The sequence below is a fragment of the Rhinolophus sinicus genome, linkage group LG03 (assembly GCF_036562045.2).
Source record: "Rhinolophus sinicus isolate RSC01 linkage group LG03, ASM3656204v1, whole genome shotgun sequence".
NCBI lineage: Eukaryota > Metazoa > Chordata > Mammalia > Chiroptera > Rhinolophidae > Rhinolophus > Rhinolophus sinicus.
Window position 1 is genome coordinate 13,280,072 of NC_133753.1, and position 18,445 is coordinate 13,298,516.

The 18,445-nt window shown below is 41.3% G+C and overlaps 1 protein-coding gene across 2 annotated transcripts in view; it reads left to right on the forward strand.

The window, feature by feature from the left end:
- The window catches only part of PTPN21 (protein tyrosine phosphatase non-receptor type 21), a 66,558-nt gene that overhangs the window by 431 nt on the left and 47,682 nt on the right, over nt 1-18,445 (forward strand). Inside the window, exons 1-2 of one of the 2 annotated variants that reach the window (XM_019744536.2) lie at nt 76-253; nt 3,825-4,204. In XM_019744536.2, coding sequence (XP_019600095.2) covers nt 4,025-4,204 — 180 coding nt within the window. In that variant the 5' untranslated portion in view covers nt 76-253; nt 3,825-4,024. Of the gene's footprint in view, nt 1-75; nt 254-3,824; nt 4,205-18,445 lie in introns of those variants that run through there. The other variant, XM_074327076.1, reaches the window with a different exon arrangement.

Genomic DNA, 18,445 nt, shown 5'->3' on the forward strand with positions numbered 1-18,445 from the left:
GGAGTCCTGGAGCACGGGTCCCGGCTACAGACCGAGGGCAGGAGCGTAACAAAGAGAGAAGTTTTCCTTTTCCAGGTTCTTTCTGATCTACTTGAGCAATTTCTAAAGGGGGTCTTGAACGTCTGTTCTGAACTCCTCGGCTGATTGTTGCAGCTTAATTCTGGATCACGGTGTTAAAAGTCTTGGGCATGTTTTTGCCTCTCGGGATTTGAAGTGCGAAATTTGCCAGATAACTTTGGCGAGAAGGGAGTAGGTAAGGACTGTTTGGTGATGACTTGTTTTGTGTTTGGAGTAAAGAGTGTTTACTCTGGAAAAAAAGAATTCTTGGGTCTGCAAATTCCGACTTGTGATTTCTGCAAATCCTGATTAGACTGGCCGTTCTTGGCATACTCTTCTTATTTTCTTTTTCGCTGAGAAAGCCTTATAATAATAGCGTATGCCCTCAAACATTCAAAACACTCAAGTGTGCTCCAAGTGACAACCGCTGTACGTCTAATAGTTACTGACAGTTTTTTTTTAAAGTGTCGGATGGATATGACAGTAATTTTACTCTGAATATAGTTGTCTGTTTGGTTTCCAGGGCATTTTATACTCTAGTCTACGTTTTCTCCGTAAGAAACATACGTTTGATTTAACGCTATAGATCTATATATTACTCTAAAAATGTGGTGTACTCTTTTTTAGTGATGATTTTATTTTAAAGTATCATTGGCAAAATTACATATGAGGCTCTTAGTGGCAAGGTGGGGAACTACAGGATTCAGAGTTTAAGTGTATTTGAGAAACTTTTGAAAAGGGCATGTGAAGAGAAAAACATTAAAATGAATTAACAAATATCTCAGACTGCCTTTTGAAAACTTGAACAGAATTTAATATGTATCTGTTTTCTGATTACATAACAGAATGGGTTTTGTAGTGAAACAAAGTATCTCCTAGTTTTTTCTTTTCAAAGGCTAATTATGCATTGTTTAGTAGTTAGGTAATTTATAATTCCAGATCCAACCATCTTTCAAATTATTGCGTATTATTTTACACCCGAAACAGACCCCCCCAAAAAAAATCCTAAATTTCTACTCCTCTACTCAAACATTTATAACTTGAAGACATTGAGTAGCAAATATTGTACATAACTGAAAAGTTGTGTAAATCATTGATAATTTTGTAATTAAGCAGAACATTATTTTAACACAGTAGGTTTTATTAAATAAGCAAAACCTTACTTTTTAAAAAAGTAGGTTTTATGGATAGGTCTTTGGGCCGAGATTTTGGGGGAGGCACCTAATATACCCCCTCAACTTTTTCAATTACATTATTTAACGTCTACCAAAATAAAAAAACACATTGGCTTTTATCACTGATGCTGTAAAACATTTCAAATCTCAGGGACAATTGAAAGTTTTGCTCTGCGTTTGCTTAATCAGAGCTTAAGTTAATAATTAAGTTATATTGTGTTCTATCTAGTGCCTTCAAGGCATAGTTCTATCCTTGCAGTGAAGAAACGACCATATTTGAACACCCTTAATACAAATATTTATTTTTCCTCTGTACATGTGCAATATCGTCTCTTCATCTACACTGCTTAATCTGTCCTGTTTCCAGTTACCATAATTTGTATATAAAATTGAAATCCATCACCTGATCTCATGAAAGAGTATTTAGTATATATGTTATGTATATACAATATTTTCAAATTTACACAAACACTACTGGCTCATTAGGCACTTTTCTAGTTAAAAGTATTAATGTTTTCATTTTTTGATTTTTTTTTTTCATTCTGCCTCAGCTGTCTATTAAGTTTATACCCTGACATAGCAAAAAAAAAATATTGAAAACAACTAAGTGGAGACCATATCGTTTTATAGTGTTTATTTTCTATTTCCCTCCTTAGTATGATGCTTTTACCTACAGAAGGCACTCAGCAAATGCTGTTCATTAACCGGGCTTTAGGTACCATAGTTCCAGTTTTCGTTTTCCCTCTGGCCTTCCTCTTATTCCTTGTTTTTAACATTTATTTATTTACTTATTTATTTATTTGTTTATTTATTTTCTGGGAATAACCAGAGCTCAAAAAACCCAAACCCAAACAAACAAAAAACCAGACAGAAAACTTGGTTGGGTACTTTATTAGAGATACAGCCAGCACTGTATGTAATTATAGCACGCTTGTAATCTCCTTAAGGGCAGCAACGGCTTAGATTCGTCTTAGATTTCTCACGATGCCCATTACACTGCTTTGTACTCAGATGCAATACACTGTTGAGGAATGGAATTACAAAACGTTAAGTTTGGGCAAACGTAGTGTAATAGCTAAACGCTATTTTCTAGCTCTGCCATCCCCCAGCCCCGAGTGCTCATCACGTCTGGGGCTGAGACCCAGTCAGGAGACCGGAAAAGAGGACCGGGAATGAAAGGTCTGCGATCGAGTCCCAGCTCTGCCCGTTTTAGTGTGAAGCTGAGAAGGCTGCTTCTCTCGAGGCTTCTCCGTGCGGTTCCCGAGCCAAGTTCAGGGTAACCAGCCACCGCCGAGCCTCGCTGAACGATTCAGTCGCAGGGGCAGCCTCTGCTCGAAGAAAACGGAGGGTGGGAACTATCCCGGGATTCAGGAAATATCCGGGATTTTGTCAATTCGTTTAGGGGGAAAGAAATCCAGTCAATGTAAAAATCCCCAGCTGCTCACGCCCAATTTGCTTCAGCCCAGGAGTTACCACCGACAGGTGTGATTAAAAACGTAAATCGCGCACTTTGGAGTCCGGAGGCTGCAAACCGGGACGCACACGGGCCGCGCCCACAACTCCACAGCCTGTGGGGGCTCGAGCTGGGTCCTTTAAAAGTTCCCTCCGGGAGCAGCCGGGCGGGACCATCCCTAGCGCGTCCGTCGGGAAACGCGGCGGCGGGTGAAGGGTTCCGGGGCTGCCGAAGCTGCACGTTGGCCAGGCAACGCCGCCTGCTCTTCTCCCGGGAGGGCGCGGGAGGAGTCAGAGCCCCGGCTCGCCGCTGTTCCTTTCGCTTCATGGGCTTGCTGAGCCTCATGCTCCCTCCCTGAACCCAGCATGGCGTTTGAGGTCTCGCCCGCCCCGTCTTCTGGGCTCCGCTTAGGTGAAGGCCTAGCGCCTCTTTAGGCGCCCTTACCCGGAGAGGAGCCGGGGGGCCACACTTTTCAGCACTTCCTTGCTTCCGGTGGTAATCCGATAACAAGTATTTGTAGCGTCTTTTATCATTTGTTTAGAAATCAATTTTGTGACGTAAATATTTATAAACCTACACGGCTCTACAAAGGCTTGTTAAGCGCTTCACCTCCTTTGAACCGTTTGCACGGCTGCCCTATGTTGGCGGGGATTATTCCTCCCATTTGGGTTCAGGGTTAATTTGCCTTTTGGGACTGAGACATGAACATAACTCTTTTGGAGGTGTCTTGTAGTTATCTCACCTAAGGACCAAAGAACCCTGATGTTTGGCGTAATGAGCCAAAAAGAGTGAACTATGAAAAAACAAAACCATCTAAACTAGAAAGAGGACCACTAATGCTAGCTACTAAGTGTGGGGTTACAGTAGTGCCCGTCATTGTCTCATTTAATCCTGAAGACAGCCACACGTGGTGGTTACCACTGTTTGTAGGAATGAGTGGCTGGTGGAGTCTGACCCAGGGTCTAATACGGCTCTGATGATAAACTTCCCCACTGCCTCCCAGTTCCTCCTAATGCCTTCTTTTTCCAGAGGAGAGGGAAAGCTTATTTGGCTACAGCTTTACTGATGTTTATTTTGAAAAGCAAAGTCCAAAGCTGCCATTGTGCATGCATGTAACCAGTGTGTTCCTCTTTCTTCAGCACTGGTGTGGATGCTCCCTTCACCTGGCCCTTGGAGACTCAGTTGTGTGTTAATGGCGGCAGCAGCTGCTGGGTGAGCAGCTGGAGACTGTACAGTACTCCTCCCGGCAGGAAAGGATCGCCCTCTTCCTCCGTCACCACCACTGCATTGGTGGCGGTGCTTTCCCTCTTTACCCCTCCACTCTTGAAGAGAGAAGAAGATGCCACTGCCATTTGGATTGAAACTAAAACGCACCCGGCGCTACACAGTGTCCAGCAAGAGCTGCCTGGTTGCCCGGATCCAGCTGCTCAATAACGAGTTTGTGGAGTTCACACTATCTGTGGAGAGCACTGGCCAGGAGAGCCTGGAGGCCGTGGCCCAAAGACTGGAGCTGCGGGAGGTAAGTTGCCAAAAAGGCTGCCAGCTTCTCTGGCCTGCCTTTGCTCCTCAGCCACTGGAGTGCGTGCTGGCCGTGGGTTCTCAAAGCATATTCTTGGCCATGATATCTAAGTTGAGCCAGCAAGCCCACCTTCCTATGAGGAAGAAATAGATACAGAACAAGAGGTCTTTCCTTGGGGGTACCCCATAAGAGAATGAACAGTGCCTGAGTTTTGAAAATACATGTTTTCCCAAAATAATTCAAAATCAAATATGAATGCTTTTTTTTTAAGAGGAACAGGACTTTATTGGGGAACAGTGTGTACTTCCAGGACTTTTTTCCAAGTCAAGTTGTTGTCCTTTCAGTCTTAGTTGTGGAGGGTGCAGCTCAGCTCCAGGTCCAGTTGCCGTTTCTAGTTGCAGGGGGCACAGCCCACCATCCCTTGCAGGAGTCGAACTGGCAACCTTGTGGTTGAGAGGATGCGCTCCAACCAACTGAGCCATTCGGGGCGCAGCTCAGCTCAAGGTGCCATGTTCAATCTTAGTTGCAGGGGGCGGAGCCCACCATCCCTTGCGGGACTCAAGGAATTGAACTGGCAACCTTGTGGTTGAGAGCCCACTGGCCCGTGTGGGAATCGAACTGGCAGCCTTTGGAGTTGGGAGCACAGAGCTCTAATCGCCTGAGCCACCGGGCCGGCCCCCTGAATGCATTTTGAATTATCGAGTTTCTGTTTTCTAATATAATTCCAAATGGGTCATCCTGATCTGGTACAGCTTACTGACTTCATTCAGTCATTCAATGTTCATGATTTTCCACAGACCAGGCCGAGATTCTAGAGACATATTGCCCGAGTTTGAATTCTGGTTTCCTCACCAACTAGTTGTTTAACCGTTGGTGAGTTATGTGACCTCTCTGGGCTCCAGTTCTCTCATCTGAACCATGGAGATAAGAGTGGTACCTAACCCTGAGTGGTGGTGTGAGTTAATGTGCATGTAAAACCAAGTTCTAATAACTAGACTGTTATAGTCATAATGAGGTTTTCCCTGGAAAACCCCTAATCTGGTCAGTAGGAAGTTGTGGAGTCTTCAAGTATCTAGACATGTCTTAAATTTAAAACGCTGTGTAAGACATGTGAAGAATAGGGCCCTAATTAAACCTAGGACCCTTTCAGCCTTTTGCCACCGGGTTCTAGGGTAAGAGAAAGATGGAGAAACTGGTTATTCTACATAAATGCCTGAGTTATATTCCTAACAGGGAATCCCACTGATATTATAAAAAGTTCATAAAGCGTCAGGAATAGATTAACCGTGCCTTTGATGACCATCCAGTCATTTGATGATTCATATCAAAAACTTATTAAGTGCCAAGCACATATGAATTAGGAGTTGACCCTAGTGTTGACCAGTAAGAAAACAGGCCTGATCCATGCTATCATAGGGGAAGTAGAGAGTGCCATAGACAGTAGGGAGGGGCAGCAAAGGAAAAATTTTCCAGGGCAAGTGATGTCTGAGCTGGCACCTGAAGGATGGGGCAGGATGGTCCTATTGGGCTGGAAAAGACTTCCGGTAAAGGAACTGGACAGGGCCAAAGACATGAAGTAGGTGATCTACCTGGAGCCTGAAGTGGGGAGAGGAAAGGCTGAGGGGAGGGGACCATGTAATTTGGGGTTTTTGTTCAAGGGTTTGGGCTTGTGCTGAAAGTAATAGGGAAGTTAGTGAAGGGTTTTTAAATGGAGGTGTGATATGATTGTTTTTTGTTTTTTGTTTTTCAAAGAGTGAGCCCTCTGGAGAATGATTAGATAGGAGTAGTTGTGGTGCAGATCGTGGTTACCCAGATTTGGATGGGGATGGAGAGAAGTGCGTAGAATCTGGAGATATACTCAGTACCTACCTACCGAGTGCTGGGGAAGAGCTAGCCAGTGGTCTAGGTTGATACTCAGGTTTCTGGTAAATGATGGGGACTGTAACTGAGAAAGGAAACATAAAGGAGGAGTTGGTTTGAAGGGAAAAGGAGAGGTGTGCGGTGAGTTGAGTTATAGAAGTATTGACTTTGAGATGCCAATTGAGAGGCATAGGCAGGTCTGGAGCTCAGGTGAGAATCCGAGAGATTTTGGAATCATCAGCCACAGTCAATTAATTAAAGCTGGGAGAGGGTATGAGGCTGTCCAGGAGAGAAAAAGAAGATGTAGCAGGCCCCTCGGTGTTGAGTAAAGGAAAGACAGCCTTGGAAGGAATCAGATGGAGCAGCGGTAGAGGGAAAAGTAAACCAGGAGAGCCGGCCTCAGTGATGGCTCCTGCTTACTTGCATTTCTTCCATCTTTTTTGCTTCCTTCACCCATTTTTCCTAATTTGGTTTCTTTTTCCTGTAACTTCTTTCTCATGCACCAGGTCTGCCTACAACCACTACGGAGTCAACTTCTTGAGGAACTATGTGGTTAATTTATTTTTGTACCCAGAATACAAGGCATGGAATGTCCTCAGTAAATACTGGGTGAACTGAACCCACAGGCAAGGGCTTCCTTCTCTGATAGTCAAGAAGTCCAGAGAAGCTCCTATCCCTTGTTTGAGGTTATCAGACGCAGGAACAAGCAACTTCATGCAGCTATGGGTATAGAATGAGACTGATTTTTAACAGAAGGGTCGAGTGCTTTGAGGGGGAACAAATGTGATCCCTAGAAAACGTCTTGCTCCTAGATAGGTGGGTCCCACCATTTCCAACGTTTAACGACAGTCAGGGTTAGAAAGTTAGATTGTAGAGCAAACTTTTCAAAGTTTCAGAAGCTGTGCTCTATAGCATGTGAACAGATAGCTCCAGCCCCAAGCCTAATCTTACTGAATGACTGTTCAGAAATAACCTGAGTCAGCAACACCTGTTCTGAGTTTGTGTCCATACATCACTTATGGGAATTGTAACAAGAGATACTGGTATGTTACTTTGTGCTATTTTCCCATCAATCAAACTCAGAATTATCATAGCACATAGATTTGGCTGACAAGCTTTGCTACTGCCCAGATTTAAATTGGGGGAGAAAAATGTCTTTTCTTTTTTTGCTAATTGAATACTATTTCACATCTAAAATGACAATTAAAGGGCTATACAATAATACCATTGTAATGCTACACCCAGAGGCTTCAACTATGTCGGTAGTATTTTTATTTCTTAAACTGGTTGTGTGGGTATATGATGTTTGTCTTTCTTTTTCAATGTTGGGTATTTTATAATATACTAAGAAACTAAAAACAGAATGGTTAATAAATATACTTATATCCAATTTAGTTAGAGTGTTAGCTTTTTTAAAACTCACCATATTTGAACCGTGGAAAGTGACTTTTATAAAGGGGAAAAAATATCCTCATTGGAAAATGTTGCCATTCGTTGTAGCAACAGCCTCTTAGAGAGCTGTTGAAATTCTCTGCATATCATTCATTCTGAATTTCACAACACTTTTTCAAGAGAGGCTGTGAAAGTCTTTATAGAGTTTAAGGGGAATGAGAAAACTTTCTCTCTAATTTTGAAAGTATACGTTATAGGGGTTTGATGGAGGTGTTGAGATAAGAGGGTGTCAGCTGGGCACAGCCACACCCACAGGGCAGTGTCACCTTCATGGAATCAGCACAATCTAGAGTGAGGTGGTCAGGCTTAAAAACCTAATGTATCAGGGAATAAGACCTGTGTTACCCCAGATCACTGAGAATGATACGTAAGTATAGTAATTAACTCCACGTTATGGAACTGCCAAATGTCCCCAAGTATGTGTGCCCGCTGGCCAGGCTATGATCTCCCTGTAGGCAGGCCTCCTGGGAGCCAGAGCAAAGCAGAAGTTGCTTGGTGAGCAAGGAATCAGAGAAGGGAGGTTGCCCTGAAAACCTTACATGTCTTCATAAGGGGAACTGTACTGCTTCCCAGACCAGACAAGTTCCTTTGAGTATCGTACCCTTTCTGGGCAGCACTTAGGTGGGCACTGCCTCTATTTGCCTCTTGAGAAAGCTGTTTAACACAGTGGTTAAGACATTTGCCAGTTGAATCAAACACCTGGTTTGGACCTCAGTGCTGCCGCTCGTGAGTTGTGTGACTTTGGGCAAATTACTTAATATCCCAAATCCACTGCTTTTTATCTGTAAATTAGGGATGATAATAGTATGTGCTTGATGATGGTTCTGAGGAGTCTATGTTAAATGTAAAACATTTAGCAGAGGACCTGGCATTTCGGAAACTCGCTAAAGTGTTCCTCTTCATTGCTGTTAAGGTTTGTGATTCCCCATTTCCATGTTGTGGTGACCACCCGGCTTCTCTTCAAATTAACAAATATCTTTTGTTTCTTCCTTTTCCTAAGAGAACACATGCTTGTTTATAAAGCGCTCTTATAATACAAACACGTATAGTGGCCACTTCTTACATTACTAAATTGTTAAATGTTTAGTATACCATTTAGCCTTTTAGTCATATTTGAACCTCTGTTTTGATGCTAGCTGAAATTAAATTGTACAATGTCACTGCCTCATTGCCCTCAAAACAACAGAGCTTCAGTGGGGTTTCTACTTCGTTATTTATCTATTTCTTCTGTCTTGCCCTCAATCTAACTCCTAGGATTAAAACAACAACAAAAAAAGTTTTATGAAATTTTGGATTAAGGTTTATATTTTTTCTTTTAGGGTATGTCTTTCTCAATAATCCTTTTAAGATCTTATATTTTGTTTGATAATCACATTTTTATCTTGTTGTCATGGGTTTTAATTACATTCATTGCAAACTATTATTTCTTGTCTAGGTTGCCTTCCTTTATCTTTATGTCCTTTTTCAGCTTAAGTTGATAGGTAGGCAGATGGAGTTTTTTAAAAAAGCTCTGAAATCTCCAGTTAGTAAACAGGGAAGTTATAAAACCCTGAAAGCCTTTTGGAGGTAACTTTTTCATGTTTTCGCTATGCTACATCATGTATTAGTTTTACAACCTAAATTTTAGAGGGCAGCTTTTTTTCCAGCTGTTTCTGAGTGTTTCTTGTATGTAGAGGGGAAGGTGGACCCATTTCGTTGTCTGCACACATGGAGTACATACACAACTACAATTTTGATGCTGAGATCAATACTCCGCCTCCCTAAAATGATCTCCAAAGCATTTTGTTGAGTAAGGTGGAAAGTCTAGCATAATGTAGAAGTTCTTACTACGACTTTTCATTTTAAAATTATAATTATAGGCTTTGGCATTTGGTTGCTCTCTGTGGTATAGCACAGATCTACAAAAAATGTTTTAAAAATTGTATTTGAAGTGTATCACACATATGTCAAGTTTTTATTCCTTAACACGTAAGCTCCATCAGAAGGGAACTGTTCTGTTGCCATTGACTGGAATAGTGCATTGTACCTTACCATACATACATAGTTGCTGAGTAAATGTTTACTTAGTTTTAAAATTGAGCTGGCTGGTTTTTTTTTTTTTTTAATTTAGATTCATAAGCATGGAAAGCAGTTCTGTTACGTCAGCCTTTATTCACTCTATGATTTTATTTCCTGGAGAAAGTTGAACATTTACAAAGCTTTGAACACAGGTGGAAAAGCGCCTTTTTATTTAGACTTTTATTTCTTTTTCACTTTGGGGCTTCTTTTGAAACACTTAGAAAATGATCTCGTTTTAGTGACTCCCTGAGGTAAGATTGCTGTATCAAGGGGAGTGTCAGCTTTTCTGAAGTTCAAACAGATTCCTCTCGTAGTGTTTTCTGGCTGATGGAGAAATTTTTTGGCTAAGGGATTTGTTGGAAAAGAGAGGAATAAAGCATATATTGCAAGCCCTTACTCTTAAGCGCAACTTTAGAAAGTGTTCTTGGCCGTCAGAACGTTTTATTTTAAATTAGTGTCTCAGGTATTCCAAATATCCACTGACCTTATCTTGACTGTTACCTGAGTAGACCTCAAGAATTTCATGCGCATTTCCTCTGTGCTAGCTGTTTTCATTTGGATTCTAAAAATAGCTGAAATATGTGTGAAGTAAAAGTGCAAACTTTTTAACCTTTTGGGCTGAGTAGTTATTCATCTAGGTATGTATGTTATAAACCTGGTAAGATTGACGTGTAGACGTGGATCAGTAAATATCTTTAGTTAGATCTGCTGGACCACCTGAAGCAAATATAAATCGTATATTGGCCTCTTCATCTAGATAAGAAATCTTTCAAAGTTCGAAACCAGGTATGAATGGGCAAGGATTTTTTTTCTTGATTTTTGGATTGTCTGTTACTTTTCCTCATTTGATCTAGATAATTAAGGACCAGCCATATAAAAATAAGTAGAGAAATTATACATACAAAGATGGAGATATGCATTTTAGAATAACTATTATATCATCATATAAGTTATGACAGAATTTGGAAACCTGTTTACTTAAAGAAATAGAGTATTATTTCAAACTTCACCTCATTTCTATTAAATGTAAGGGTAACAGTCTGAGGTGTTAGTATCCCAGTACTGAATTTCTCTCCTAGGAGACATTAGGGATGTCCGTGGATCCTCTGACCAACAATCTGCCATGATAGTGTAGTCTCACGACCATAAAGAATTAAGCGTGAATCTGCTCATATGAGGAGGTTTGTGAGTTAAGTTACAAAATGGTGGACATAGGGAACTGATGGTGTTTTGGGGGCTCTAAATTCTGTCACTGTCCGTGATGTATATGGTTTCAGATTTCATTCTTTATAATACTAGAAGCTTTAACATCTGTCTGCTGTCCTCCTTCTGGGTGGGTGAAGGTTATTGTGCTGGAAGCTTAACATGCCTTATCTTGTTTGATCCGCACTGTGAGTTAGGCATTATCTTTTCCATTTTAAAATGAGGAAACTGAAGTTCTGAAAAATTGGGTGATTTGCTCCACTAATCTGGGTGATCACACGGCTGATAAGCAAAAGAACCAGAATTTGAGTTTGTAGTTGTCAGACTTGTGCGTGATCTTTGACTTTTAGAGGGGTCACGGACCCCTTTGAGAATCTGATGAAAATGCAGAATTTTGCATACAATTTCAGGTGGTTAATGGATACTACCTTCCCCGTTCTATCTATGAGCTGAGGCTATGGGCCTAGAAGCCTCTTGGATGAGGCAATCTTTCCCGTTTTCTCAGTTTAACAGATTCTTCCCTAATCTTTCTTTCGTTAAAATGAAGGTACTGGTAGGATGGAATCTTTGTGAGCAGTTCAAGACCTCCATATTCTAAAGAGAATAACTTGCCTCTGAAGTATACTCCACCCCCTCCGTCTCCCACATATGCCCTTTTTGAATGGCCTGTATCTTCAGATCTCAAGAAAGGCCATTTGGGGTATTCAGTTCCTCACTGGGACAACTTACTGTTAAGGAAAAAAGCTCCTTTTGAGGAGGGAAGGGAGGAGGCTCATTGCACCTCCTATGGTAGCTCCACGTCTGTCTTCCCTAGCAGACAGCACCTTTCTGCCCACCTAGCAGTAGGTGTGTGACAGTTCTGCAGCGAGTGAATGGATGCCTCCTGCTTCCTGTATGCATTAGCCAAATTCCCTGGCCAGTTGTTGAGCCTCATGCTTCATCCTTCTTGTCGTATACACACCCTACCTGGACATTTTCTTTCTATCAACAAGGCCTTTGCTCATAACATTTTCTTAACGACATGCTGGCGTCTTAATTTGTGGGGGCAGAATTATGCTCCGAGACCGAGTTTGTCTGCCAGCAATTTATTTCACACAGATTCCCTGCGGGAATTTCACAAGCCTACTCACAAGCCTCTAGCATACAGGATAATGTCTCTTAGTAAGCCAATAAAGAAATAACATACTCCAAAGCAATGATAGAGTAACAACACTGTTCTTTCAGGGAAGGGGAGATGAAAGGAATAAAGTCTAAATTTAGGTGAGGTGTACCTTTTACACGCTGGTACTTAGTTTGGCCAACTAAGAGCTGATACCCAACTGCCAGTGCAACAGTAAAAGTCCCTTGTTGCTAGCGCACATTGCTGGGGAACGAAAGCGCAGTGTTGATGGGTAAGACCTTCTTCTTTGTGGGGCCCCTGCACGATATTCGACATTCACCACTACCAGTAAGTGTCACCGTTGCCATGGCAAGAGTTAATGCCCCAAAGGTCTTTGGAGAGCTATTTAGATCAGCAAGGGTAGCCTCACCCAGACCGCATACTCTCGAATAGTCCTCACAAACTCTTGGTATGTATAGCCCAAATGCCCCCTTGCCATAGTTGTTTCTTCATATGTTCTTAGTGATAAGCCCCAGCGGCACCCCTCAGCAGCTGACCTACTGAGTGCTGATCAAGGACAACAGTGATAAATGAGATGAGGATATCCTGACACCGCTCACCTCACTCTCATATCAAAACAACTTTGCTTATAAAAACTACTTCATTCTTCGATCAAAACAACTCCATTCTTAAAAACAATGTCATTTTTTTGTCATAGACAAGTGGATTTGAAATCATATCAAACTGATAAACAACAGCTGCTTTAGCAAATATTTTCCTATTTGGTTCTCCAAGCAGTTTGTTCATAAATAAATGTCACTTAGATTTATCATTTAATGAACTGATGGGATATCCAGAGTCAATTAAAAAAAATCTTGTTAACAGATCAGGCATTTAATTAGATTCTTCGTAAGAAATTTGGAACACCAGTTTGTAAGGATAAACCCACCATTTGTGAGACAAACAGGGACGTAGACCTGGAACTGAGGAGCAGCTTTGATTTTTGCAGAATTGGCGAGTCCAAGACTTTCTGAGCAGCTTTGCACTGCTCTGTAATCTCGTATTTCTCTTTCTCTGTGTCGAAGGCCTCACCCTCGTGGTGTCTGGGCTCGTACAGCTTCTTCTTAAAGCATCACTAAGATGTCTATGAATTCTCACACCACTGAAATCGATTTTGGTGGAGGTGGCGATGACACATTTCTGGTGTGTTCTATGCAGAGGAACTCGATTGGAGGAGGGAGGTCCCAGTCACAAGTGGCAGGCCACTGCTCAGCTGCTTCAGGAAAACCACCCTCTTGCCTCTGTGGCGCCCAGTGAGGATGATCAGAATGGTCTTGGAAGGGACGCTGGCCCCAGGTTTTCTCACCTGCTGACCGAAGCGTTTCTTGTCACGGCTCAGCCGCTTAGCCTAGCCGCTTTGGAGGCACGTCTTCAGCAGGATAGTATCTGGGCCTTTTGCGAAGTTTAACTATTCAGGTGCCACCATTTTTGTCGCCACCAACTGGTTTTGGTTTTGTAACAGTGAGAAGAACGTTCTCCTTTTTCTTTTCAACCCTGGATTTAGCTGCTGAATACTTCCTCACGTCCATGGCCTTTCGGGAACACGCAGCTGATCGGGAACACCCTCGCTTCCTCTGAACAGGACAGGGCTTCCCCTGCGGTGGGGCTTCCCCGCCTGAGGCGTTTTGGCCTGGAGGTTACTCTTCGTAACCCTGCCACCAGCATCAGCCTGCTTGATTCAGGTTTCTTCTCCTTCGTGTCCGGATTCTCAGCTTTTTCACCCATCATCTTGCAAGATGGGCAAGAGCCAATTTAAATTTTTAAGAATTAGCTTAAGATGCTAATTTCACTAGAAGAAATTGCATGTCACAAATTCTATATGAGAAGTAGCAGCATATGGTGCAAATAACATTACAATCAAGGGTTTGTGCCACTTTCTGTAGTAGATTACCCACACGAGATCACTAAGTGTGCAGTATAAATAGGACAGAGTAATTGTGTTATTTTTGAACAAGCTTAAACTGAGCAGGGTAAGAAAGTAACACAAGTAATTTCATGCTGGGCGGCAGCAACTTATTTTCTTGGTGAATATAAAACCAACTTGTCTTTGCTGAGTTCTGTTACAGTGATTTGATCGTCTCAGCTTTTGACTTGATTAATTTCAACATTAAGTGAATTTTCAACAGATTGAACTTTGTACCATTAAATTCAACTGCAGTTGGCAAAGCAGGATTTTGTAGGCAACAAGGTAGAGTTTTGGTGCCAGAGGGATTTGGGTTCAAACCCCTCACACTACTTGTGTAACTGACTGACGGAAAACAATTTAACTTTTCTGGATTTGATTTCTTTCATATGTTGGTTGATGTGGTTGCATGTGATAGTAAGAATGGTAGCTATTCATGGGGTACTGACCTTATTGCCAGGCATTGTGCTGGATACTTTACATGCTTTCATTTAACCCTGAGTGTATGACTTCCTTCCTCCTCCCACCACCGTCTCAGTGGTAGAGTACACCAAAGCAGGGCAGTGTCTAGACCAAGGCGAGGCCTGATGGGGGACACTTCTGAACTGGCAACAATGTTTTCTTAGTGTAGAGTTATTTTTCTCTAGTCATTTCCCTTTCCTTTGTCATCATGTCAATTTGTTCATTAATTGGAATAATTTACTAAGAAAAAAATGGATTGGAGAAAAGTGACTTGAGGTGTTATTTTAATTGTTATTAAAGTTATTGGGGGTACCATTGGTTAATAACATTATAAAATTTCAGGAGTACAACTTTATAAAACGACGTCTGTATACTCTATTGCGTGCTTACCACCTGAAGTCCAGTCTCCTTCTGAGGTGTCATTAAGTGAGCCAATTAAATCAGAGCAATAGCCCTGGGAATTAAGATATGCACTGTAACATCCTTTCTTTGTCCCAAAGTTTGGTGTGAATTATCTTGAAAATAACCTTAATTCTGATTCATAATTGTAAGAACTGTAGGTGCATATTCTGTACTTACAGATAATATTTAGACAAGTGCATATTTGAGTTGCCTGCATTTTTGATACTGGCACCTGTTTTGAAGTCAAATTTACATTTGAATAGTTCCTTAAGGATAGGAATACTTATATATTTTATATTACACTATGATAACAGAGAGAAAAATGAAGCACGTTTAATAATGAAGACTATGTCAGAAATGATATATTATCTATGTATATATAATATGTCTCACCCCCACCCCCACCAAAATGCAGACCTCACAGTACAGTACTGTTACCTCGGGCATGACTGGGGTAACCAGTCAGTGACAGCCTCCAACTAGAATTCAGGTCTTCCAGCTCCAGGTTTTGCACTTCTCCCTCAACAACACACTACTTTTCCACCGAGCCATTGCCGTTTTCCTAAAGTAAAGCAATCCAAGTGTTGGTATTTCCTGATAATTTATTTTAGAAGGAAAAGAGAAAGAAAAGTTACGAAAGACAAAACCCTGTTAGTGAAGGAAGAATTTCGGTGTGGAATTTCCTATACCGATGAAGATGTAATATGAAATTTTATACTACTTATGGGGACTTGAAAACTGTGATAGTAAGAGCTAATGTTACTCGAGCGCTTATTGCATGTGACGCACTCTTCTCAGTGCTTTAAATGTTTTCACTCCTTTTGATCCTCAACAATCCTGAGTGAGGCGCTGTTGCGCTCATCTGCATTTTATAGGCGGGTAAATTGGGAGGTGTTAGGTGACTTGCTCGTGCGGACATGGCAGAAACCACCACTGCAGTAGTTCTCTGTCTCCTTGGTTGACATCTTTCTTCCCAGTAGGTAACCCTGGGCCAGTGACAGGTGTCCGGCCATGGGTCTGGTGCTCTTAAGGACAGCCTGGTACATTGCAGCCTCCCAAATCTGATGGAGATTAAGGACCCTTGAGATACGTGTTACCATTTATTTTAATTACTACAATTGACTCCCTTGCTTCAAATATGTTTTTGAAGTCACATCAGGCAAAGAAAGATAAGACTGAGAAGAAACATGAATCACGGCTAGGCCAGCAAAGCACCGGTGGGAGGGCCTCAAGTGCTGAGGGCAGAGCTCTTTGATAGGAAGCCTTTTGTGAGCTTGTTCCCTGGCAGAGTGGGAAGTATCAGGCTGATGAAATACAGCCCAGAGTCGCCTGCTGAGAGATGGTCCAAAGCAGTATCTGGTTGCACTGCTATTGGAACTTGGGGGCTTCTAGAGTCAGAATCTGCATCCAAACAAGAAAACATGGGCGACCCAGTGAGCCCATTGAAGTTCTTGCTGCCATTGTTGGTGGAGCAGGATCACTGTGATTTACCTGCTGTGCACACAGGTCTGTTTCCACCTGTACAGCAGTTCACACCACTGAAGTGTTTCCACGCTGCCATCTGAATTGTGGGCATGGGAACAGGACACTATACATTGTTCCACTTTTAATTCCTGTTCTGCAGGTCATGATTTTATTGTTTAACCTTTGTTTTTTCAGTGAGATTTTTATCGTTCTATTCCTTGAATATAGGGTATTATGAATGGAGGATGGCTCCTATTATCCTTTTTTTAAAAAAAAAATATTTTATTGGGGAAGGGGAACAGGACTTTATTGGGGAACAGTGTGCACTTCCAGGACTTTTTCCAAGTCAAGTTGTTGTCCTTTCAATCTTAGTTGTGGAGGGCGTAGCTCAGCTCCAGGTACAGTTGCCATTGTTAGTTGCAGGGGGCGCAGCCCACCATCCCTTGCGAGAGTCGAGTCAAACCAGCAACCTTGTGGTTGAGAGCCCGTGCTCCAACCAACTGAGCCATCTGGCCACCCAGGAGCTGAGCGGTAGTTGCGGAGGGCGCAGCTCGCTGGCCCATGTGAGAATCGAACCCACAGCCCCATTGCCCAGAGCTTGGACTCTAACCAACTGAGCCACCCATCCACCCCTGATTCCTATTATCCTTGATAGCACGTACATATTTATGACTAGTTCTTCCTATTCTTCTTTTAAATATAATGAAAATATCTTGTCTTACGTATTTTTAAATCACACTTCTTGGCCTAAAATGTGACTGGTGTGATGGTATTTTAAACAATTAAAAAAAGTGAGTGTATATTTCTGAGTTATGTACTCTCCATGACTTGGTCCTCAATGAAGAACATAGTTTAAAAGGAAATCTATTAAAACCGTAAGTGTGCCCTTTGTTAAATGGAACTTTATATTATTAATAAAAAGGGAAAAATGGCTTTTTTATATTAAAAAAAGGAAACAGCTTTACTGTTTCCTTGGAGCATTTGTACACATAGATGGAAGTATATGCTATAACTAGAAAACCACCTTGTAAATATGTGGAGAAAAAGAGTTATTTCATGTGCGATGAAACCATTAATTTGCAAGCTTTGATTCATGAGAAAGCAAGTATAGCTTTTAATAACAGAAGTCTAGGAGTTTCTTCATGTGTATCTGTTAGTATTTTAACCACAAAAGTAATTTCCTTGATTTTATAATCCTCAGATCTTCATGGTAATACTAATTTAAGAACAGTGCAGCTGCTCTATTTTTTCTGTTTTTTAAGGCAGTGGAAACTGTTGGATGATATTTTTTCAGGCAATAGAAACTACCTTTGACTAGATTCTTTCTTAAAATGTATTAAGGCCCATACTCATTTATAATTCTAAAATCCTCTTTCTAATTCCCTTTATCTCTCTCTGACCTTCCACGGTTATCACATAATAATCATTTCTGTGTAATACAAAACAGCTATCATGTTAACCTGACAAAAGTGAATGTCAGAAAAATAAGCAGCTATTCCTAAATATACTCATTTCAGTTATTTTCGTTTTCACCTTGTGCATTTACATCTTATAAAAATATTGCTTACACTACCCAATGTCTTTGGTAAGACAAGGTAAATGGGATAACTAAGACATGAGTTCAAGAAAACAAAAATAAATTTTCCCCTGTGAATTAATTGAAATATAAGAACTGGAATATGGGCCAAATTAGTCTGAGTTATTCGTCTTTTTACTTAATTCTCAATAAAATGAGATCAATACTATTTATCCACTGCCCTAAAACAGAGGCATTTGCAAATTAAGCTAATGAGCCAGCCCCAAAAGGCCCAAGTTTAGATTTAAATACAGAGAAATCTATCTGATTTCTTCATTACAATCGGATATCAGAAATGGCCCTGTGATATAACTAGTTCACGAAAATGATTAAAGAATGGGATGCTTGCTTTACCCCCAGTTACATGGGGTGCCAAACCAAATGACCTTTTATGTACAAAATAGAGCACATCAGCCTTTGGCTGTCCTGAAACTGTGTGCAGTAACATCTCAGTTATTTCTGTAATTTTGGGGTAGTAAAATGTTGTATATGCTAACATTTCCCATTTAATCCTAGCTTAGTCTTTAAAAACTTGTCGATATTGTTTTAATCTTATAATTGAATATCTTTCTCCATAGCAGTTATCAGTGTCTTGTCTCCCGTATATTTTGCTTGTCTTTCTTTTCCTACTGGAATGTAAGCTATCTGAGGGCAAGAACTTTGTTATTTTCTTCAATGTTGTATCCCTATCACCCAAACAGC